Source organism: Hyperolius riggenbachi, chromosome 3 (genome assembly GCF_040937935.1).
Source record: "Hyperolius riggenbachi isolate aHypRig1 chromosome 3, aHypRig1.pri, whole genome shotgun sequence".
Classification (NCBI taxonomy): Eukaryota; Metazoa; Chordata; class Amphibia; order Anura; family Hyperoliidae; genus Hyperolius; species Hyperolius riggenbachi.
The window spans coordinates 288150767-288174934 of record NC_090648.1 but is presented as its reverse complement, the minus strand read 5'-3'; the positions used below and the strand labels follow the sequence as shown (position 1 = coordinate 288174934).

General features: G+C 42.7%; 1 protein-coding gene across 1 annotated transcript in view; it reads left to right on the top strand.

The window, feature by feature from the left end:
- Nucleotides 1-1874: 1874 nt before the first annotated feature.
- LOC137563691 (caveolin-1) overlaps nucleotides 1875-24168 on the top strand; it is a 97297-nt gene continuing 75003 nt past the window's right edge. The window contains exon 1 of the mRNA XM_068276454.1: nucleotides 1875-1980. Within this exon, the coding sequence (XP_068132555.1) occupies nucleotides 1951-1980 (30 nt within the window). The 5' untranslated portion in view covers nucleotides 1875-1950. The remainder of the gene's footprint in view (nucleotides 1981-24168) is intronic.

Below are 24168 nucleotides of genomic sequence, written 5' to 3'. Positions count from 1 at the left end.
ATGTTTGCATAAAAAAATTACATAATCCTGCATGAACTCAGAAATATTTGCATATCATTGATCATCCCTACTATGTAGGTTGTCGGTGCAGAAACAGAAGTTGTAGAGGTCACAATTGAAACAGTATCCCTCCTATGTGACCATTATACAGTGCTGCCATTGTCTTGTGTATAGTGACCACTGCCGATGTGGTCTCCACTATGTATATTACAGGTCAATTCCCCAGCGCTCCATGCACAGTACTGTTGCGGTAGCAGGATCAGGTGAGATGCAGCAGGTGTTAGGTAGTGAGGTGTAGTAGGTGGTAGCAGCAGAGGTTAGTTAGTTAGTGAAGTGTAGTGTAGTTGATGGTGGCAGCAGGGATTAGTGAAGTGTAGTTGATGGTGGCAGCAGGGGTTAGTGAAGTGTAGTGTAGTTGGTGGTGACAGCAGGGGTTAGTGAAGTGCAGTTGGTGTAGGCAGCAGGGGCTAGTTAGTGAAGTGTAGTGTAGTTGATGGTGACAGCAGGGATTAGTGAGTGTAGTGTAGTTGATGGTGGCAGCAGGGGTTAGTGAAGTGTAGTGTAGTTGGTGGTGGCAGTAGGGGTTAGTGAAGTGTAGTGTAGATGGTGGTGGCAGCAGGGGTTAGTGAAGTTTAGTGTAGTTGGTGGTGGCAGCAGGGGTTAGTGAAGTGTAGTGTAGTTGGTGGTGGCAGCAGCAGGGGTTAGTGAAGTGCAGTTGGTGGTGGCAGCAGGGGCTAGTTAGTGAAGTGTAGTTGATGGTGGCAGCAGGGATTAGTGAGTGTAGTGTAGTTGATGGTGGCAGCAGGGGTTAGTGAAGTGTAGTGTAGTTGGTGGTGGCAGTAGGGGTTAGTGAAGTGTAGTGTAGATGGTGGTGGCAGCAGGGGTTAGTTAGTGAAGTGTAGTGTAGTTGATGGTGGCAGCAGGGGTTAGTGAAGTGTAGTATAGTTGGTGGTGGCAGCAGTGGTTATTTAGTGAAGTGTAGTGTAGTTGGTGGTGTGGGTTAGTTAGTAAAGTGTAGTGTAGTTGGTGGTGGAAGCAGCAGGGGTTAGTGAAGTGTAGTGTAATGTAGTTGGTGGGGGCAGCAGGGTTAAGTGAAGTGTAGTGTAGCAGGGGTTAGTGTAGCTGGGCAGTGTAGCTTAGATACAGTTTAGAGGGGAAAGGTCCATAAGACACCCCTGCACCATAGATACACCTAGTTTTAGGTTATTTTTTCCTTTGATTTTTGCGTCTTATATTCCGAAAAATATGGTAGTTACAATAGTGCACATTGTATTATGGCTGTGTTGTAGTGCAGGTGTTCTATTAAAAACGTAGCCTTGCGTTTGTAATAAAGATATATATTTTTTGCCTGTTTGAATTTGCTGTTAATCTTTTACACCCAACATGTCCAAAGTCCAATGAATTGGGCAGCACGGTGGCGTAGTGGTTGGCTCTCTCACCTTGAAGTGCTGGGACCCTGGTTTGAATCCCAGCCAGGTCAACATCTGCAAGGGGTTTGCATGTTCTCCCCATGTCTGTGTGGTTTAAAGGAATAAATACATTTCAGTTAATGGATCAAAAATGTGGAAAGCTTACGCTGAATAGGCAGTATGAGATCTACAGACACGTACTGTTGTACTGCAGAAAGTGGTACAGCCACAGCTGTAATACACAGTACAGGTATATGTATACTGTAATAAGGATGAGCAGTTTTGTGGATTACAGCACCTATTTTGTTCTGGCGTTTCACAAGCCCTCGGGATGTGTATGAGCTCAACAGGGCTGTCATCTATGCCAAAACCAAGCAGAACAAACATTGGAAGATGGCCAGCAGCAATCATGCTCACAGCCACCTCCTTCCCCTCCTTCCCTAACTGTGCCTGTACACAATGCTGTATCTTCCTCCCTCAGATCCCTTAAATCATACCTCCCTGAAATCTCAATCAGAGCTCCTGGCAACTGAAGGACAGCATGTCTGGTGGAAAATACATAGATGAAGAGGTAGGACTGCTCAGAGAGTGTGCAAACTGCGTGCTGTTTACTTATAGAGTGCTATTTCAAACTTTTTTTTTTTTTTTTTTGAGCTACCTGTGTGCTTGCCTGTCCCACGTGTAAAGAAATGCACTGAGGCATGGGATGAAATAATGTGCTTATTATCAGTCCTGTAATAGAGAGACAGAGGAATTCTAGCTGGTACAGCTCTGTGCAAAATCATTCTCAGTTGATAGCCCTGACATGGGCTCCTTACCTCCTGGAAAATACGTTTATGTAATAAAACCTTTGCTTGGGGGAGTAGAGAATGGAATGTTGGCTCTTTTAGCAGAGGATTTATGCTGCAGGAGTGGTGTTTGGCACCCCTGTGCCTGTGCAGAGAAGGGAGTTGAGGAGAGAAGATTTGTTTTGCACAGGTGTGCTGTACATACCCACATGGTGAAGTCAGTTGTGTTCCATGCAGCAGCGCACATCTCATCTCCTCTTGCAGCTGTGTGACTGTGAATGAGAGTCTTGTAAGAGGAACTGCTCACAAAACCAAAATTACAGACTTGCACTGGAAAAGCCTTTCTACATAGGAAATCTTCAAAGTGCATTTTTGTTGAATCATGGGACGCCTCTCCCTTTTCCATGCTAGGAACATTTAATGTCTTTGAGTTGTTTTACTGGCAGACAAGCACTGAAATAATGCTACTAAAGTGCAACAATCCCAAACTGCACCACCTAATGTACTTAAGCATGTCAAAATATATAAAGTTTACACAGGAGAATAAGATTCCATGACACTTTATCGCTGGGTTCAGTTGCTGTGCTAGCTGTACATCAGTAGTATATAGAGCAATAAATCTCAAACTTCTATGACTCATGTATACAAAATGACAGATGCCTGGGGACCACCCACTTTTAATTTTGTGAAATCATTTCAATGAATGTGTAACTGATGCTGAATTACATTTATGGAAGGCGCTGATATTTTAAATTATGCATTTTTGTTTTCTGCAGTGCTTATGAGAGGGTTAATGTTGGTCAAGATTAGGCATTTGAAAGAGGTTCACTTTAAAGGACAACTGAAGCGAAAGGTGTATATGGAGGCTGCCATATTTATCCCCTTTTAAGCAATACTTGTTGCCTGGCTATCCTGCTGATCCTCTGCTTCTAATACGTTTAGTCAGAGACCCTGAACAAGCATTCAGCAGATCAGGTGTTTCTGACATTTTTGTCAGATCTGACAAGATCAGCTGCATACTTGTTTCTGGTGTTATTCAGACACAGACACAGTTGTACTGTTCGAACTCTGAAGCTACAGAGGCTGGAATGGAAGACTTATGCTGGATACACACGTTGCGTTTTGCCGGGCGATTCATGGGATCGATTCCATCGATTCGATTATTTCCAACATGTTCGATCGTGTTTCGATGGATACAGCCGTCGATTTTGCATATTAAGTATGCAAAATCGACGTCTGTATCCATCGAAACATGATCGAACATGTTGGAAATAATCGAATTGATGGAATCGATCCCGCGAATCGCGCGGCAAAATGCAACGTGTGTATGCAGCATTAGAGGTAACCTGAGGTGAGAGGGATATGGAGACTGCCATATTTATCCCCTTTTAAACAATACTTGTTGCCTGGCTATCCTGCTGATCCTCTGCCTCCAATACTATTAGCCATAAACCCTGAACAAGCATGCAGCAGATCAGGTGTTTCTGACATTATTGTCAGATCTGACAAGATCAGCTGCATACTTGTTTCTGGTGTTATTCAGACACAGACACTGTTCTAACTCTGAAGCTACAGAGGCTGGAATGGAAGACACATTGGGCTTGATTCACAAAGCGGTGATAACTCAGTTATCACGCCTAAAAGACTTTAGGCGTGATAAGCGGTGCAAAGCTGAGTTATCACCGATTTGTGCTGCTCTTCGCGCGAAGCTCCCGCGCGCAAAGTTTTGCGCGCGTAGCGCACCGCGCTGCGCGCGCAAAGTCCCATAGGGCTCAATGGACGCTGCGCGCGAAGCACGGCACACTGCGCGCGCAGCGCGGTGCGCTACGCGCGCAAAACTTTGCGCGCGGGAGATCGCGCGAGTTTCTTCTTATCACTCCTAAACTGAGTTTAGGCGTGATAAAGGGCTTTTCACAGGCGTGCAAACACTTTGCACCGCTTTGTGAATCAAGCCCATTGCCTGGCTGTCCTGCTGATCCTCTGCCTTTGTTTAGCTATAGCCCCTGAACAAGTATGCAGCAAATCAGGTATTTCTGCCATTATTGTCAGATCTGACAAGAATAGCTGCATGTTTGTTTCTGGTGTTATTCAGACACTACTGCAGCCAAATAGATCAGCAGGGCTGCCAGGCAACTGGTATTGTTTAAAAGGAAATAAATATTGCAGCCACCTTATTCTTCTTACTACAGTTGTCCTTTAAGAAAGGAGGTTTAGGTAAGGCACTAGGAATGGCATTTTGTTATGGGTATCAGTTAGGGTAGCTGAATGATAGGGAACAAACTATGATAGATTTGGCAATACTAGCATTAGGTTGCCAAACTGCTGTACCAATATCTGAATAAATGGTGAAAAAAATCAAACATATCCCCCAGTCATACCTTATGGCTGAGCACCACCCCACACATGGCAGAGGCCCATCAGTGCTTCCTGAGCTTCAGCTTTTGGCTAAGTTCACACTGGGGCATTGTGATGACTTGGACAATATAATCGCATAGCAAAAGCGATGCAACTATCTATGCATGTATTTGTACTTGTATTGCTGGATATCGAGATTGTACAGTGTTTAAACTTTTCATGTATCTATGCGCCACACTATTTGTTTAGTACTATATGTACAGCACTATGCAAAAATGTTGGTGCTATACAAATAAAAAATAATAGTAAAAGTAATAGCATGTTCATATCACTACTTTAGCAGTGCAATGCAGTGGGATCCGCCAGTATAGTGCGAGGCATGCTGTGCCGTATCCGACCACGTGGGTATTTACAGTTACAGTAAAGCACACTTTTCATTAACTGGTTGCTTCACTACATGTGTCTCATAGTGGGCATAATGCAGCACTCCCCCCTCAGTTGCATTGCAATCTTGTTTTTACAGGCCACACAATGCCTCGGTGTGAACGTAGCTTGGTACACACATCCAATTTTGATTGGCCAATAATACGACTTCCATGTAGAATGAGAGCTTACCTACACAATCTGTTTATAGTATTCAAAATCTATTCATTTTCATTTTAAATGGAAATAGTAAATTTGGTCAATCATTAGCCAATCAAAATTGGATGTTTGTAAGCACCCACGAGCTCCTTTCACACTATGTTCATTGTGTCACAATGGGCAATATAATCACATCAAAACGTAATGCAATTATATTTAAATGGGGCCTTTCACACTGGTAGTTTTGCAGTGCGGTGCAACGAGTCCCACTGGAACAGCAGTGTGTTACTGGGCGACGTCGGCAGTTCAACGTGCAATGCAAGCACAAAGGTTATTTCACACTATGGGCTTGATTCACTAAGACAAATAGCATGCCTTATCCGAGTTAACACTCCTTTTTAGAAATAACATGCCATATCAAAGTTAACACGCCTTATCAAAGTTAACACGCCTTATCAGAGTAAACGTATGCCTGCTAATTGGCAATGTCGGGAGTTCCACTCGTCCTGACCTGAACCCCTGCAGATTCGTAGCGCTTGCTATGCTACTCTGATAAGGTGTGTTAACTTTGATAAGGCGTGCTAACTCGGATAAGGCATGTTATCTCTGATAAGGTGTGTTAACTCAAGTAAGGCATGCTATTTGTCTTAGTGAATCAAGCCCCACGTCTGTTGTGTCATGTCCCAATGGACAATATCATTGCATTATAACGCAGATGCAATTATATTTCAATGGGGCTCTTATATTGATTGTGGTGCGATGCAACAGGTTCTAGTGGGATAATGCACTGCATGCAGTGTACGTTTACAGTGCAATGTACCTTCATGGTAGTGTATGCCTCACAGTATGGTCGTACTGCACCGTTATTGCGCAATGTGACTTTTCAGATGCCTTGTGTTGTGATAAAAGCACAATTTCATCACAACGTCATCTTCATATTATGAAAGGAGTCCAAACCTATGGACTGTATGCTGCAATGTACGTGTCGTATCGCATTGAAAATGTGCAATGCAACTTTTCGGCAGCGTTGACGTGCGATCCTATTATTTCTGTAGATGCGCACTGCAATGGATCTAGCATGAAAGTAGCCTAAAGATGGCAACAAACGATACATTTAAAAAAAATCTATTTTACAGGAATGCAATAAAAAATGATCAGTTTTTTTATATTTGAGAAAGAAATCTGATTGAACGTTCAGTTTTTATTGTACAAGTCAATTGGGAGTGGCTGATTTTTATGAAAATTGAATAGCGTAGGATAGATTGTAGATTTCTTGATTTATACACCCAAGCAATTTTTTTCATAATTGGGGAAAAAAATGTACATGTGTGTGTGATGCCATCAGAAAAGTTGATAGTGAATCTCAAATTAAAAAGAAATACAGTATAAAAGTGTGTATCACCTTTAGAGAGATGCTGGATTATGACATTACAACAACTAGTTTAGCTAATAGGATAACCCAAAGAGTGATGGTTTGCTTTACTAAAGCCTACATTTTTCTTAAGGTGGATACACACATTCAGTTTTGATTGGCCGGCCGGCCAATCGGAACCCGCCGGCCAATCGGAAGCGCCGGCGGGTTGTTAACCCGACGATCGCCGCATAGGAAGCGTATAATACGCTTTGTAATGTTTACAAAGTGTATTATACAGGCTGCCTCCTGCCCTGGTGGTCCCAGTGTCCGAGGGACCACCAGGGCAGGCTGCAACCACCCTAGTCTGCACCCAAACACACTGATCTGCCCCTCCCTGCCCCCTGATCGCCCACAGCACCCCTCAGACACCTCCCTGCCCACCCCCCAGACCACTGTTAGCACACAATCACCCCCCTAATCACCCATCAATCACTCCCTGTAACTATCTGTCAACGCTATTTTTTTTTTTAGTCCCTAAACTGCCCCCTGGGGACTCCTGATCACCCCTCAGATTCTCCCCAGATTCCCCACCCCAGAGCCCACCCCCTGTGTACTGTATGCATCTATCCCCCCTGATCACCTGTCAATCACCCATCAATCACCTCCTGTCACTGCTACCCATCAATCAGCCCCTAACTTGCCCCTTGCGGGCAATCTGATCACCCACCCACACCATTAGATCGTCTGCAGACCCGACGTCAGATCACCTCCCAAGTGCACTGTGAACATCTGTTCTCTCCTCTAAACACCCACTAATTACCCATCAATCACCCCCTGTCACCACCTGTCACTGCTACCCATCAGATTAGACCCCTATCTGCCCCTAGGGCACCCAATCACCTGCCCACACCCTCAGAACGCCCTCAGACCCCAGCCCTGATCACCTTGCCAAAGCATTGCTTGCATCTATTCCCCCCACTAATCACACCTTGAGACACCCATCAATCACCTCCTGTCACCACCTGTCACCCCCTAGCACACCTACCCATCAAATCAGGCCCTAATTTGCCCCGTGTAGGCTCCCGATCACTCGAACAAACCCTCAGATCCCCCTCAGACCCCCTTCCGATCACCTCCCCAGTGCATTGATTGCATCTATTTTCCCCTCTTACCACCCCCTGAGACACCCATCAATCACCTCCTGTCACCCCCCTAGCACTCCTATCCATCAGATCAGGCCCAATACAACCTGTCATGTAAGAGGCCACCCTGCTTATGACTGGTTCCACAAAATTCGCCCCCTCATAGACCACCTGCCATCAAAATTTGCAGATGCTTATACCCCTGAACAGTCATTTTGAGACATTTGGTTTCCAGACTACTCACAGTTTTGGGCCTGTAAAATTTTTTTGTGAAAAGTTAGCGGAAATTGATTTTTATTGTTTTTTCACAAAGTTTCATTTTTCACTAACTTGTGACAAAAAATAAGATCTTCTATGAACTTACCATACACCTAACGGAATACCTTGGGGTGTCTTCTTTCTAAAATGGGGTCACTTGTGGCGTTCCTATACTGCCCTGGCATTTTAGGGGCCCTAAACCGTGAGGGGTAGTCTAGAAAACAAATGCCTCAAAATGACCTGTGAATAGGACGTTGGGCCCCTTAGCGCACCTAGGTTGCATATAAAAGTGTCACACATGTCGTATCGCCGTACTCAGGAGAAGTAGTATAATGTCTTTTGGGGTGTATTTTTACACATACCCATGCTGGGTGGGATAAATCTCTCTGTAAATGGACAATTGTGTGTAAAAAAATTCAAAAAAATTGTCATTTACAGAGATATTTCTCCCACCCAGCATGGGTATGTGTAAAAATACACCACAAAACACATTATACTACTTCTCCTGAGTACAGCGGTACCACATGTGTGGCACTTTTTTGCACCCTAACTGCGCTAAGGGGCCCAAAGTCCAATGAGTACCTTTAGGATTTCACAGGTCATTTTGCGACATTTGGTTTCAAGACTACTCCTCACGGTTTAGGGCCCCTAAAATACCAGGGCAGTATAGGAACCCCACAAATGACCCCATTTTAGAAAGAAGACACCCAAAGGTATTCCTTTAGGAGTATGGTGAGTTCATAGAAGATTTTATTTTTTTTCACAAGTTAGCGGAAAATAACACTTTGTGAAAAAGAACAATTAAAATCAATTTCCGCTTACTTGTGACAAAAAATAAAATCTTCTATGAACTCACCATACTCCTAACGGAATACCTTGTGGTGTCTTCTTTCTAAAATGGGGTCATTTGTGGGGTTCCTATACTGCCCTGGCATTTTAGGGGCCCTAAACCGTGAGGAGTAGTCTTGAAACCAAATGTCGCAAAATGACCTGTGAAATCCTAAAGGTACTCATTGGACTTTGGGCCCCTTAGCGCAGTTAGGGTGCAAAAAAGTGCCACATATGTGGTATCACCGTACTCAGGAGAAGTAGTATAATGTGTTTTGGGGTGTATTTTTACACATACCCATGCTGAGTGGGAGAAATATCTCTGTAAATGGACAATTGTGTGTAAAAAAAAAATCAAAAAATTGTCATTTACAGAGATATTTCTCCCACCCAGCATGGGTATGTGTAAAAATACACCCCAAAACACATTATACTACTTCTCCTGAGTACAGCAATGCCAATTTTTTGCAGCCTAACTGTGCTAAGGGGCCCTAAGTCCAATGAGCACCTTTAGGCTTTACAGGGGTGCTTACAATTTAGCACCCCCCAAAATGCCAGGACAGTAAACACACCCCACAAATGACCCCATTTTGGAAAGTAGACACTTCAAGGCATTCAGAGAGGAGCATAGTGAGTCCGTGGCAGATTTCATTTTTTTTGTCGCAAGTTAGAAGAAATGGAAACTTTTTTTTCCTTTTTTTTTTTTTTGTCACAAAGTGTCATTTTCCGCTAACTTGTGACAAAAAATAAAATCTTCTATAAACTCACCATGCCTCTCAGTGAATACTTTGGGATGTCTTCTTTCCGAAATGGGGTCATTTGGGGGGTATTTATACTATCCTGAAATTTTAGCACCTCATGAAACATGACAGGTGCTCAGAAAAGTCGGAGATGCTTCAAAATGGGAAAATTCACTTTTTGCACCATAGTTTGTAAACGCTATAACTTTTACCCAAACCAATAAATATACACTGAATGTTTTTTTTTTATCAAAGACATGTAGCAGAATAACTTTTGCGCTCAAATGTATAGGAAATTTTACTTTATTTGAAAAATGTCAGCACAGAAAGTAAAAAAAGTCATTTTTTTGACAAAATTCATGTCTTTTTTGATGAATATAATAAAAACTAAAACTCGCGGCAGCAATCAAATAGCACCAAAAGAAAGCTGTATTAGTGACAAGAAAAGGAGGTAAAATTCATTTAGATGGTAGGTTGTATGAGCGAGCAATAAACCGTGAAAGCTGCAGTGGTCTGAATGGAAAAAAAGGCTCTGGTCCTTAAGGGGTTTTATGACTGCATGGCTCTCCCTTTAACTCATAGTTGACTTCACTGAAGCAGGAAGAAGAAATGCGCAATCCTTTATCCTTTGGAAATATTTACAGTAACCATTCTCAAAATAAAAAAAGTCTGCTAGGCAGATGCTTTTCCTTCAAAACCAAAAGGAACGCTTTCCATGAATTACTTAAAAATGGCGTTACCAGAAGTCCCTCAATTTGCTGGAGTGAACAGCTTGGTGTGACTGGATAGTGTTCTTGTTTCAACCAGGGCTAGATCAGCACTTCACTGACTATCTTCATGAAAATGTTATATCTTCCATCATAGGTATAATAAAGGTCCCCAGTTTGATTTTCACCACAGACAGCCCCAAGCTTCTAATTTGTTATAGCTACTGAGGTGTGGAAAACACCTCCATAATCAACTCAGGGAGTAAAAGATGATCAATAGTTGACATTTTCATTGACTTAAGAAGTAAGAAAAGATTAATTAGAAATTTACAACTGCCACACTTGATTAATTAAGAAGTTAAACTATATGACAGGTAGGTCCTGAGGCGACAAACATGTTGGTACTTCTTAGTTTTCTACTTTTTAAAATCAACATACCTGCTACATAGATGATGTTCTGGTATTGAGTCTATGTGACTTTTTCCTGTAACACAGAATCTATAGGCAGAGCAGAACATACACAGTATGGCTAAGTTAAAGAGACACTGAAGAGAAAAAAAAATCTGCTCTAATGAATTGGTTGTATAGTACGGATAATTACTAGAACATTAGTAGCAAAGAAAATATTCTCATATTTTAATTTTCATTTATATAGTGTTTTTTATAACATTGCATCATTCTCTAATATTTGCAGTTTACACACTACTCAGCATTCAAAATGATTTTACAGAGCAGGCCAGTGAACTATTGAACTGTCTTCTGGAGAGAAAAAGAAAATACAGTGACTGACACTTGAGATAACAAGCTTCAGAAGATAGAGATCTCTGCGACCTTGAAAGTCATGGAGCTCAGTGGCTCTTTTGCATAGATAACAACTGGAGTTTCTTAATTCTTCCTGTACTGGAAACAATATTAGACTTATGTCTTTGCTCCTAATGTTTTATTTCTTAGCTGTACTACACATACAAATCATTATATCATAATTTTTTTTCGCTTCAGTGTCTCTTTAACATGCGCAGGCAGTGGTACATGAGTAGCTGAGCATTGCTAAGGTAATGTGTGTTATGTGTTAGCATATGCTTCTGTTACTTATGTACAGTGGATCACGCTAATTGTGCAAAGTGCAGTAATCTGCTGATAATAGTACCAGTAATGGGCACTTGTTGTGCACTTTGCCTGTGCATATCAAATTTACTGGTGGATCGTGCATAAAGCCCCATGTGTGTTGTGTAATGCCTGGTCTACAATGTGGGCGCAATGCACACTGTGTAAGTTAAAATGTGTACATTATTTACAAAGTATAAAGAATTGGTATGCAATGTATGTAGAGTTATCCATAAACACACTGTAGAGAGTGTTTGGATAAATGTGGTCTGTTACAAGTATACAGCAACACAGCGAGAAGCTTAAAAACAAGAAGAGAATCGAGAGCCCAATATGGTGCAGTATTGTCAGGTAAAATGAAGAGTTCAATACAATTTTATGTATATATATACTCACAAACACGGGTTACCAATAGGCAACCACTTTAAATGCAGGTGGGGAGCATTAGGACCTGACCCCACTCAGGTTAAGAAGTCGCTCTCTGTAGATAGTAGATGGGGATGCACCCCTCCACCCAGGGTGGACTAGAAGATCAGCAAAAACTCGGTATACAGAGGCGCCAGAGTAGAGTAAAACGTTTTAAAAAACGCTTAAAAGGAGAGGGGGATGTTAAAGAGAATCTGTATTGTTAAAATCGCACAAAAGTAAACATACCAGTGCGTTAGGGGACATCTCCTATTCCCCTCTGTCACAATTTTGCCGCTCCCCGCCGCATTAAAAGTGGTTAAAAACAGTTTTAAAAAGTTTGTTTATAAACAAACAAAATGGCCACCAAAACAGGAAGTAGGTTGATGTACAGTATGTCCACACATAGAAAATACATCCATACACAAGCAGGCTGTATACAGCCTTCCTTTTGAATCTCAAGAGATCATTTGTGTGTTTCTTTCCCCCCTGAGGGGGGAGTGCATAGCAGAACCACAACACTGAAGTACTTGGCAGCCTTCCAGACACAGGCTGACAAATCTGACAAGGGAAAGATACATTGATTTATTACAGAGACTGTGATAGTACAAAGTGCTGCAGTAAGCCAGAACACATTAGAATAGCTTTTGGAACTTGTAGGATGATAAAAAACACGATGCAATTTTTGTTACGGAGTCTCTTTAAGGTGGACTCACCTCCCTCTTACAAAAAAAGAAAACTCACTTGAGTCTCAATAAAATAGAATTGTCAAGTAATTTATTCAACTCCACAAATGCAACGCGTTTCGCGGGCGTGACCCCGCTTCTTCAGGCAAAAATGGGAGCACAACTCAGTGGGTCAAGCAATAAGTTTGAGCGCCTCTTGCATTTGTGGAGTTGAATAAATTACTTGACAATTCTATTTTATTGAGACTCAAGTGAGTTTTCTTTTTTTGTAAGAGGGAGGTGAGTCCACCTTAACATCCCCCTCTCCTTTTAAGCGGTTTTTAAAACGTTTTACTCTACTCTGGCGCCTCTGTACAGCGAGAAGCAAACGTACTGTATGAACTCACCCTGGGAGAGCCATTATTTGTCTGTAGGCCTTACATCAGAGTCATCACTAGACAGTTCCTTGTAGAGCCACTATAAACTTAGAGCACTTACTTAACAGGGTAGAAACAGGTATGCAAATGCATAAGAATGTCCCTCCCAGCCCAGGGTCACATTATAGCTGATCATCCACTTGCATGTATTATATTCACTTGAAATGGGATATTTGCCTTTCTATTGGCATACACTATGAGGATAATGCTAAGTTGTGCTGTCATGAATCTCACCATACACTGGAAACCTATGCAGTGCAACAATGTACAGTATTGACATGTATTGAATGTACTGAAAGAGAACCCGAGGTGGGTTTGAAGAATATTATCTGCATACAGCTGCTGGATCTGCCTACACAGCCCAGCCTCTGTTGCTATCCCAAACCCCCCTAAGGTCCCCCTGCACTCTGCAATCCCTCATAAATCACAGCCACGCTGCTGACAAACAGCTTGTCAGAGCTGGCTGTGTTTATCTCTATAGTGTCAGTCTGCTGCTCTCCCCGCCTCCTGCAGAACTCCGGTCCCCGCCTGCATCCCTTCCCTCCCTGCTGATTGGAGGGAAGGGACGGGGGCAGGGACCGGAGCTATGCAGGAGGCGGGGGAGCAGCTGAGATTGACACTACAGATGTAAATACAGCCTCACAGCACGGCTGTGATTTATGAGGGATTGCAGAGTGCAGGGGGACCTTAGTGGGGTTTGGGATAGCAACAGAGGCTGGGCTGTATAGGCAGATCCAGCCTCTGTATGCAGATAACATTCTTTAAACACACCTCGGGTTCTCTTGAAAAACAATTCATGCCTTGTTCACAGTGTTCAGTTGTGTTGCAGAATAATTGTGCATGTCGACTTACTGCCCATACAATTCTATGGGACAGTTCACAGCACTACGTTGTAACTGATCACATTACTCTAACTCGCTGCATGCAGACTTTGCATTATAGGGACTCTGAGGAGTAAAAATAAATGAAATTGGTACTCACCTGGGGCTTTCTCCTGCCCGTCATCACGAGCATCGGCTGCACGTCATCATGCCGGCCGATGCGCGTCATCACGGCGGCCGGCGTGACAGTACTGCGCATGTGTGAAACCGACAGGGGACGCCGTGAAAGAGCCAGGAGGACGCCGAGGGACCTCCCGACCTATGGTGGGCTGGAGAAAGCCCCAGATGAGTACCAATTTCATTTATTTTTACTCCTCAGAGTCCCTTTAAGTCTATGTCCAGTCTCCATTGCAGTTCACTTTCATTATAACATGTATGTTATGCAACTGACCACTGTGAACCTAGCCGAAGAGATTTTTTCTTGTTGTGCATCCTTTTTTTTGCTTTCTTATTGCAAAAGGAAATGTAAAGGAACTATTTTTGAGGGCATTTCTTCACATTGCTTGTGAGTTAAAGGGAACCTGATGTGAGAGGAGTAAGGAGGCTTACATGTTTATATCCTTTTAAATAATGCACTTTGGCCACAATTCACTAAGATCATCTCTTGTGTTACATAATTCTGTGCTGTTTTTACTGATCACCATGTTGAGAAATCATTTAGTATTCACTAAGCAATTAACCTCAGGAAAACCTTAAAATAAGGATTCTGTCTTTAAATTAAGGAGTGATTTCTAAAGTTAAGTTTTCAATCCTTAAAGCAATAGGATCAGCCATACTATGCCAGAGAAAAAAACACATATATAAGTAGATAAATACTTGATCTACTTACATAACACATGTATTATACTGTCCACGTTTTGATTTCAGTGAATGTTATATAGTAAATGATGAGAATTCTGTTCCTGGTGGGGACCATGTCTTTTGCCCACAGTTAAGGCTAACTTGTGATGTCATTTCTGCCCTTTACTTTTTTTCTTGTCTCCTCCAATCGCTGAGTCGCCTCAGCCTTGCTTGTAAACACAAGTAAGTAGGGGATTAGGTTTCAGATAAGCAGCTGGCAGGGAAATAAAGGGAAGAGGAGGAATAGATTATAGATAAAAAGAACCCCCAGCATGCAATTATTTGGCAACGACTACTAAAGGGCCAGTGCTCCTTAAGTATGTGATAACTCCAAATCAGCAGAAAAAGTTTTGAAAGTTTTGAATGCAGGCTTAGCATCTTTATCACTTAATACACTCAGACCAGTTGCTGTTGAAATTTGATTTTTATGGTGACGATACCGCTTTAAAATAATGACATACTTCTAAAGTGAAAGATAGGATGTTAATTTAAAGAGAGGAATGCAAGTGTTAAGTGTGTAAGGAGTTATCACCTGACTGAGCTGTGTCATTAAGTGGAGTGTTACTACAGACTGCAATGTACAGTGAAGCATTCTGACCTGTCTGCTCTATTTTTTACTAGTTTATGCTGAAGGGGACTCTGTATAGAGAGAAATATACACAGCAGGTACAGAGAGATGGAGGGAGAAAGAGCATATACATACACACAATCAAGCATACACATATACTCACTCACCCACAAATTCACATACAGAGACACAGAAACACACTGACCTAGCCAAACACAAACAGCCACAGCCTCTCTCTCCATCCCTGGCTTTCCTAGCTGTAATCATCCTGGCAGCAGGAGGAGTGGAGCTACATCCTGCCTGCATGTGCTCCTCCCGTCTCTACCTATTGCATGTGAGAATAACTACAGAGGTGATAACTTAAGGACTGTAGTGATAACACAACACTCTCACTGTGAAAGCTTATCACTACATGTTAATAAGGCAACTCTTTAGTGAATTAAAACTTAAAATACAACTTTATGTAGGGTGATAAGTTTTCACTTATTTTATTATCACCAGCACGTTGCTAGTGAATTGTGGCCATTGCCTGGCTGTCATTGTGACTGTGCGGCAGAGCTCTGGCCAGCGTCTGGAACCAGGACAAGGTGAGTCGTTCCCCGCCCGCTGCCACCACTGCACTAAAAACTGGAGGGGGAAGCGCAGGAGGAGGAAAGGGGGCCCAGGTGAGGGAGGTGGGAGTTGGGCCCCCTTTCCACCACTGTGTGCTAGCAATTTCCCCTTCCAGGCTACCTATACAGGGATACCTGTAGCTAACTACCTATACTGGGGACACATATAGCTAACTACCTATACTGGGGACACCTATAATGTGCTACCTATACTGGGGACACCTATAACATGCTACCTATACTGAGGACACTTATACTTAAATACCTACACTGGGGACACCTATAGCTAACTACTTATACTGGGGACACCTATAACGTGCTAGCTATACTTGGGAAACCTATACTTAACTATCTACACTGGGGACACCTATAGCTAACTACCTACACTGGGGACACCTCTAGCTAACTACCTACACTGGGGACACTCACAGCTAACTACCTATACTGGTAACACCTATAGCTAACTACCTATACTTGGGACACCTATAACTTGCTACTTATACTGGGGGCACCTATATCTAACTACCTATACTGTGGACACCTATAGCTGTCTACCTATACTTGGGGGCAACTATACCCAGGCTCTAGGCCCTTCATATGGCACTTGCCTCAGGCCCTGCATACTTTAAGGCCACCCAGCATTGCAGGCAGTAGCAGCACCCAGCAAAGCCCTCCCCAGCTGATATATATATGGGCACATTGTTACTTAATTCTGTTTTCTGGGGAACATGGCTACTTCATATATGTATACAGCGCCCCTTTGGCTACTAAATTATTTTATTTTGACGCACCAGGCTATTTATGTGAGGTTGACACCAAGTTGTGCCAGGTTGTTGTGTAGGATGTTGGGGCAGATAGTATTAAAGGCAGACTGAAGTCTAGGAAGAAAATCTTAGCTTAGGTGTCAAGTCTGTCGAGGTGTTCTGTGATGTACACCAGACTGATGTTGATAACATCCTCAACAGACCTGTTTGCTCTTTATGCAAATTGAAGTGGGTCCAGGATGGAGTCGGTGGAGTGCTTTAGATGAGAGAGGACCAGTCTTTCAAGGATCTTCATGATGGTGGGAGTGACTGTAGTTATTAAGCTCACTGATCCGATCCCTGGCTTTTTGCATACCGGAACGATTATGGATTTTTCAAGTCAGGCAGCCTAAAGGTAGGTTTCAAAGAGCCTTTATTTCATACTGCAATAATTATAATCCCATGTTTCGAGGCAACATAGCACATGGATCTGGAGGGACATTCCTCATCAGCACACAATGAAATCACACTGCTTTCTTAGATAAAGAGGCACCCTGTTTCCTCAAACCATTGGATTATTATTGGTGCATAAAATAAAGGTTTTTGAAACTTGCCTTGGGATCAGTTCAGATGCAGGAAAATGATCTTAGAAAGCATATGCAAAGGCAATGAATGGGCTATAGGATGAGTGCTCACTATGCATGCTGCCTTGCACTGCATTGCTGCATGTGAGCACACTGCCCATAAATTGTATGAGATGTTGACACCTCTGTGATGTAATGGACCACATTGTCCAAACACATTTTCTACCCTGTGATTCTGGTACGGTGCATTAGTGCACATGTTCCTTAGCAATTCTACATACTATAGAAATAGCGTGTGCATTGCATTATGCACATCCTTCCCAACCCATCACACTGCAGTCTGATGATGACATAACTGCATCCCATACCATTTCTCTCTGCAGTGACTTCAGTGCTCTTACTAGAGACCCACGTTTAGCATAGCCTCAGGATCCCCAAAGAAGTTCTAACAACTCTGTTCCCATTATACAGGGAGTGGCTTCCTGCAATTCTTTTCTGGTAACTCGATCATTTCTCATCTACAGCCATGCCAAAAAAGGTGGTTGCCATTGCTAAACTGTGTTGTCTGCCAAAAAAACTTTACTTGTGAGGACTTGCAGAGGATTCTATTGCCTGTAATATAAAAACACTTTCAGAGCAGAAGCTGACAGAAAAATATTACATTTATTTACTAATATGCCTGTTTTTAAATGTAACTGGTTGTTTATAAAGTAGATACTGTAGATAATTACTGTGCTGAGGACTGACCTAAAGAAAGATCTTCTTTCTATTCAATTCTGAAGTGAGTCATAATTTTACTTAAAGAGACCCCCTAGCAGTGCATAAATATGAAAATCTGCACTTACCTGGGGCTTCCTCCAGCCTCCGTAGCCTGCGGAGTTCCTCGGCATCCTCTGGGTCCCATCCATAGTCCCGCTTGCAGTCCCGTTAAGCTGGCGACTTTGGCTGAAGTTGTGAGCTACTGTGCCTGCGCGGCCCATCAACGCACCCAACACTATCACGCACCCATCGCCGTAAGCCTCTACGCATGAATGGTTCAGTCTTTATAGATAACCCCTCATGTGCAAAAGGCTCATGGTGACGGGCGCATGATAGTGTCGGGTGCCTGAATGGGCTGCGCAGGCACAGTAGCTCACGACTTCAGCTGAAGTCGCCAGCTTGGCGCAGCAGCCAGCAGGACCACGGAGGGAACCCAGAGGATGCTGAGGGACCTCACCAGCTAAGTGCAGATTTTCATTTCTATGCACTGCTCAGGGTCTCTTTAATGGAAGTTTTGTTGCAACCATGGCAACATTATTTCATTTGTGTCCGGAATGCTCAAACTCTTGACTACTGGGAATGGTCAATAGGATGCAAATAATTTTAAGTTGATGCTATTTTTTATGCTAATTGTATGCAGCTCTAAAACTCCCACAACGGCATTTAATTTGCTTACTTAGCCAAAAATGTATTCAAAGACACTACTGGAACTAAGTTCGTGTTAATATATCAGCTCATTTATTTCGGCTTGTGAATGCTTACTAAAATAAACCTTGATTAAATTGTAATGAAAACCTTTTACTACCTATAGCAGTAAGCCATAGACCCTAGCAGTAAGGCTTTAGAACCTAGGAGTAAGAATAAGACCTCTTGCACATATGCAAATCTAATTTTTTATATGATCCGATTTTTGATTCTGATTAAAAAAACGTAGCAGCGTGCAGTACTGTTTTTAATCGGAATAAAAAATCAGATCGTATAAAAAATTGGAATTGCATCTTGTGTGCAAGAAGCTTAAAGACTCGTACACACACCTGCCTATGTCGGTTGAGGCCTTTGCACAGCGACCCCTGACGTCCAACCGGCAAGCGATCCACCCGGCAGATCAACTCAGCGACGGTTGATTGCCTTGTTCACGCCTCTCTCCTGCCAGCTGCGTGACATCATGTATGTGCCACTCTGTCATCCCTCTGCCTCCCTGCATAACAACACAGCATGTAGTCAGCTACACAGCTAACATGCGTCTGTGCAGCCCGGCTCATCAATGTCACCCAAGGGGATCGGTTCCCAATCCCAGATGGGTGACATACATCAAAGGTGTGTATGCACCTTTAGACCCTAGCAGTATGCCTTACAACATAGCAGTAGGCCCTATACACTAGCACTAAGCCTTAGACCCTAGCAGTAAGCCTTACAACATAGCAGTAGGCCTTATACCAGAGCAGTAAGCCTTAGATCCTAGCAGTAAGCCTTAGACCGTAGCAGTAAGCCTTAGGCTCAACATACACCATACAATCTTGGTTGTTCAATCTTACCACTTTCATGTAGTAGAAGAGCTTATCCAATCGATCATTCAAGGTATTTTCAATCTGTTGGCCTTTATACTACATAGATGTGGTAAATCTGTACAACCAAGATTGTATGGTGTGTGTTGAGCTTAAGGCTCTAGCAGTAAGCCTTAGGCTCTAGCAGTAAGCCTTAGACTCTAGCAGTAAGGCTTAGACCCTAGCAATAAGCCTTAGACCCTAGCAGTAAGCCACAGTCCCTAGCAGTAGGCCTTACACCCTAGGAGTAAGCCTTATACCCTAGATATACCTTTATATCTGCAAACTTGGCTCTCCAGCTGTTAAGGAACTACAAGTCCCACAATGCATTTGCCTTTATGAACCATATCTGTGGCTGTCAGACTCCCGCAATGCTCTGTGGGACTTGTAGTGCCCTAACAGCTGGAGAACCAAGTATGCAGATCACTGCCCTAGCAGTAACCTTGACACTGTCTGACACATCTGTTTAAAAAGATCACTTCAGGCGAATGTCCAGCAATGTGATGCAAATGAAGCAGTGAATGAGGAAAGTCCATTGAGATTTGTCTGGTGTTCCCTCATAAACAAAACTCTATCATATTCTTATGCAAAACAAAAAAACTACACGTCAGCTGCCTGAGTGTCATACAGACATTGATAATTCCTCGGGTGTAGCAACTATCAGCTAACTAACCAGGCAAAGTATGTTGGGTGCATTGAAAGTAGAATTCCACACAAAATTAGGAAACCTCCCCTTATTCCAGGTAAAAGTTCACTTCAATATTATTAGATGATTTGTACACAATGAATATCATTCTATTAGTCAACTAAACATGCAGTGACATTGCTGAGTAAGAAGTAGTGGAAACTCCAATGGCTCCAACAAGCCTGCAAGTAGCTTTACCTTTTGTGCTGTGCTCTGTGCAGAAAAGAATTTAATATGGCCACAGGCCACACTTTATATCAATGTATTGTTGTATAATCCAAACACTGCAGGATGTCCAGGTATTCCTTTGTAAATTACATATAAATTAGGGATAAATGATCAGCAGGGCCGGCTTTACCATAAGGCACTGTATAGGTGCCTGATGATGTGCTTATAAGTGCCTGATGATGTAAGGGTGGCTCACTCCCCTCCCCAGTGCCTCCCTTCCTCCCTCCCTACCCAAAGTCCTGATGAGAGGTTACTCACCCGGCTCTTAGCATTCCACTCACAAGATCTCCCTTCAGTCGGGGGCACCTCTAGCTACTTAATACTGAGGTTCCTCTAGCTACCTAATACTTGGAGGACCTCTAGCTACTTAATATTGAGAGTACTTTTGGCTACCTAATACTAAGGGGCACCTGTAGCAACCTATGATGGGCAAGGAAAGTAAGGGATAAGTGACAGCTGGGCCAGTCAGCACACTTGCGGTGCAGTTTGGGGGTTTGTAGGTAGTGGTGGGCTCACGAGTCTGTAAGCACTCAAATTCGTGATTTAAATGAGGCTTAATTGCCTCAGGTGTGCGGCTGGGAGAGAGACGGTTACTTACCCATAGGTCTGCTGTCTTCAATGTGTTTCAAACGTCTTTCACGCGTCCTATTGGATGCGTTGCAAGACTCACTACCGTGCACTTCCTCCTTCAAGCTGTAAGGAGGAAGTGTGCGGTAGTGAGTCTTGCACATGCCCAATAGGACACGTGCAAGACGTTTGAAACACATAGAAGACAGCGGACTTATGGGTAAGTAGCCTCCTCTCTACCAGCCGCACACCTGAGGCAATTAAGCCTCATTTAAATCGCAAATTCGAGACCTTGCGACTCGTGAGCCCATGCCTGTTTGTAGGTTCATGGAGGGCAAAGTCTAAGGTACCAGGACATCTGTGCCTGTAGGCTCCTGTGAGGTAAATCCAGGCCTGATAAGTGTGTGCAATAAGAAATATATAACGGTAATCTTTTAGGGCCCTTTCACACCAGAGGGATTTTTCGGCGTTTTAACGCCACGGCTGAAGTTGGCGTTTTGCTAGGTAAAAGAAAGTCCATAGACTTTCATTTTACCTTTCACATCTAACTCGGCGTTTTGAAGCGTTGCGTTTCAACGCTCCCAGGAGCTTTTTCAGGGCTGTTAACAGCCAAAGTTGGCTGTTGGCGTTTCAATGATAGTCAATGGAAAACGCCAACTTCAGCGTTTTCAAAGCCTTTTCAAAGCGTTTTACAGCTATCTTGTTTACTTATTTTTATAGAAGAAAAAAAAAAGGACGTTTTCATATGGGCTGTAAAACTCTTTCAAAGGGCTTTGAAAACGCTTTGAAAACGCTATGTATTGGCGTTAAGCAAAAGGCTGACTTTCAGCCTTTTCTACCGCAGCCTCTAGTGTGAAAGAGCCCTTATGCAGGCAGTGATGATCAACTTCTTAATTTCTAGGCAAAATGTAATTATTTCTTCTTCATTTTGCACCCTTCCACTCAAAGGGCTGGTGCACACCAGAGCGGTTCTGGAGCGTTTTTTAAAACGCTTGCAGGGGGAAAACCGCTTGGCTAATGAAAGTGAATGGGATGGTGCACACCAGAGCGGTTCATTTTTTCCACAAACGCAAACTCTAGCTGCAGCATTTTTTAGATTTCTGAGGCGTTTCTGCCTCAATGTTAAAGAATAGGAAAGTGAAAAACAGCTCTGAAAAACGCTAGATCAGAGCGGTTTTCCAGGCGTTTTTGTTACAGTAGTTGTTCAGTAACAGCTTTACTGTAACAATATTTGTAATCTGCTACACCAAAACGCTCCAACAAACGCTAGGCATGTGTCGAAAACATGCCTAGAATCGCTCTGAAATCTGCTACAAAAACCTCTAGTGTTTTGCAGATCTGCTAGAGGTTTTTGGTGTGCACTGGGCCAAACTGCTGACATCCTTATAGTCGTACACCTTGCGATCATATGTACGCAAGGATCTGTCCTCTGAAATCTCTTTCCAAACAGCATATAGAGATAGGACATGTAGTAATATTCTTATTATTTAATTCTATAGCACTGCCATCTTTCCATTACAGAGTACATAGTCATGTCACTATCTGTTCTCAGAGGAGCTTGCAGTCTAATCACTACCATAGGAATTATTGCCCAATAACGCTACCATAATCTAAGGCCAATTACCAGCATGTTTTTTGGACACATATATAAGCACCCTAAATACAAACTCTATGCAGGTAATGTCCTGGCCCAGATTTAAAACTGAGACCATTTACAGGACATGACTTTACATTACTTCGACATTTTTTCTTCTTCTCATATTAAAATATTAATTGTATTTGCCAGGCATCTCCAGATACTAGACATGTTTATGTGCCCCCCCCCCCCCCCCCATTCACATTTATGATCTAGCTTCTACACCAATGTAGAAGACATGACAAACGATTTAGTCAGATCCAGATCTACTTAAATTCCATAGGAATACTATGCAGCATTATTATTATTATTATAACAACATTACAATGGCTTATGTTTAAAATCACAAAAAAAAAAAATTGTGGAGAAAGTGGAGTCGGCATGTAGAAAGACTTCTGTTTCTTCATGAAACTTAGGGTCCTTTTCCATTGGCGAAAGTGATGTGATGCAGCTATGCATCACTTTCGCCAGCGCCTGCGTCACTTCCGCATCTCCTGATGCGGAAGTCAATTGAAGGGATGGGACTCGGCTGCCGTCAGATGCAGCCATGCGAGAATCTGCAGCTCGGATCACTCCGCACAACATGCACGCAGTGGAAACTCTTCCCTTGCCGTGAATTGGCTTCAGCGGCGATGTAGCCCCATCGCACAGATTCTAGTGGAAACGGGCCCTAACTTGAAAGTAGAATGCTGCCTTCCCTGACACTTTTTTTTAAAATAAGGGGTTAAGTATTTGGAACCTAAAGAAAGCCATATCTCTCCTTAATAAGGGCCGGTTTCCACTACATGCGGATTCTGGATGCAGAAAATCTAACACCAATGAATGCCCATTTCCTATGGACCCATTTCCACTAAACGCAATTTTTCTGATGCAGAATAATTATGGATGGCATGTTGCAGATTTCTGCATGAGATTCTGAATGCAAAAAAAACTGACTCCAATGAATGTCTATAGACCTGTTTCCTCTAATGTGTTCATTGTATGGGAAACAATGCATGATGCAGAAATCTGCAAATTGCGTTTAGTAGAAACAGGCCCATAGGCTTTCATTGGAGTCAGTTTTTCTGCATCCAGAATCCGCGTGTAATGGAAACAGGCGGTAAATAGGCACATCCAGAAATCTGGATGCAGAAAAACTGATGTAGAACTGATCCAAAACTAGTGGAAATAGTCCCTAAAACATGATTCCAAGACTGTCTTTGTGGACTGTTTTCACTTTTTCCACTAGAATTAAGGAAGTGACATTCCTTGGACTTTTTGCCTCTTGTTCTTTTTTTATTTATTTATCTGTATTACTATGCTGTCAGCAAAAGAGAATGTTTTCCTTTAAACCTAAACTGGTGTTATGATTTGCTTTACTACCTAATCACTTGATTTAGTCTACAAACTACACAAGATGGCAGAGCGGTGAAAGGAGTTTGCAGTACATTTTATGTACGGTATATCCATCATCTATGGACACCGGCATACTACTTTTATCTCTTTCTTCTATCAGTCTCCCTGGAAAATAACGGGCCTAAATCCCAGGACAAATAAAAATGCTTGGAAACTAAAATTAGTTATAGCCCTCATTCAGGAGAAACAGACAATTGTAGAAGACCTCATATTCCGGGAAAAATCTTGAATGGTGAAGCTCTACAGAGCACTGTCTTGTGTATAGAAAGCTGAAGAGGTTGTGTTAATCAATAAATCATTACAACAACATTTTCTATATAAAAAAGCAGACACGGGGAGAACATACAAACTCC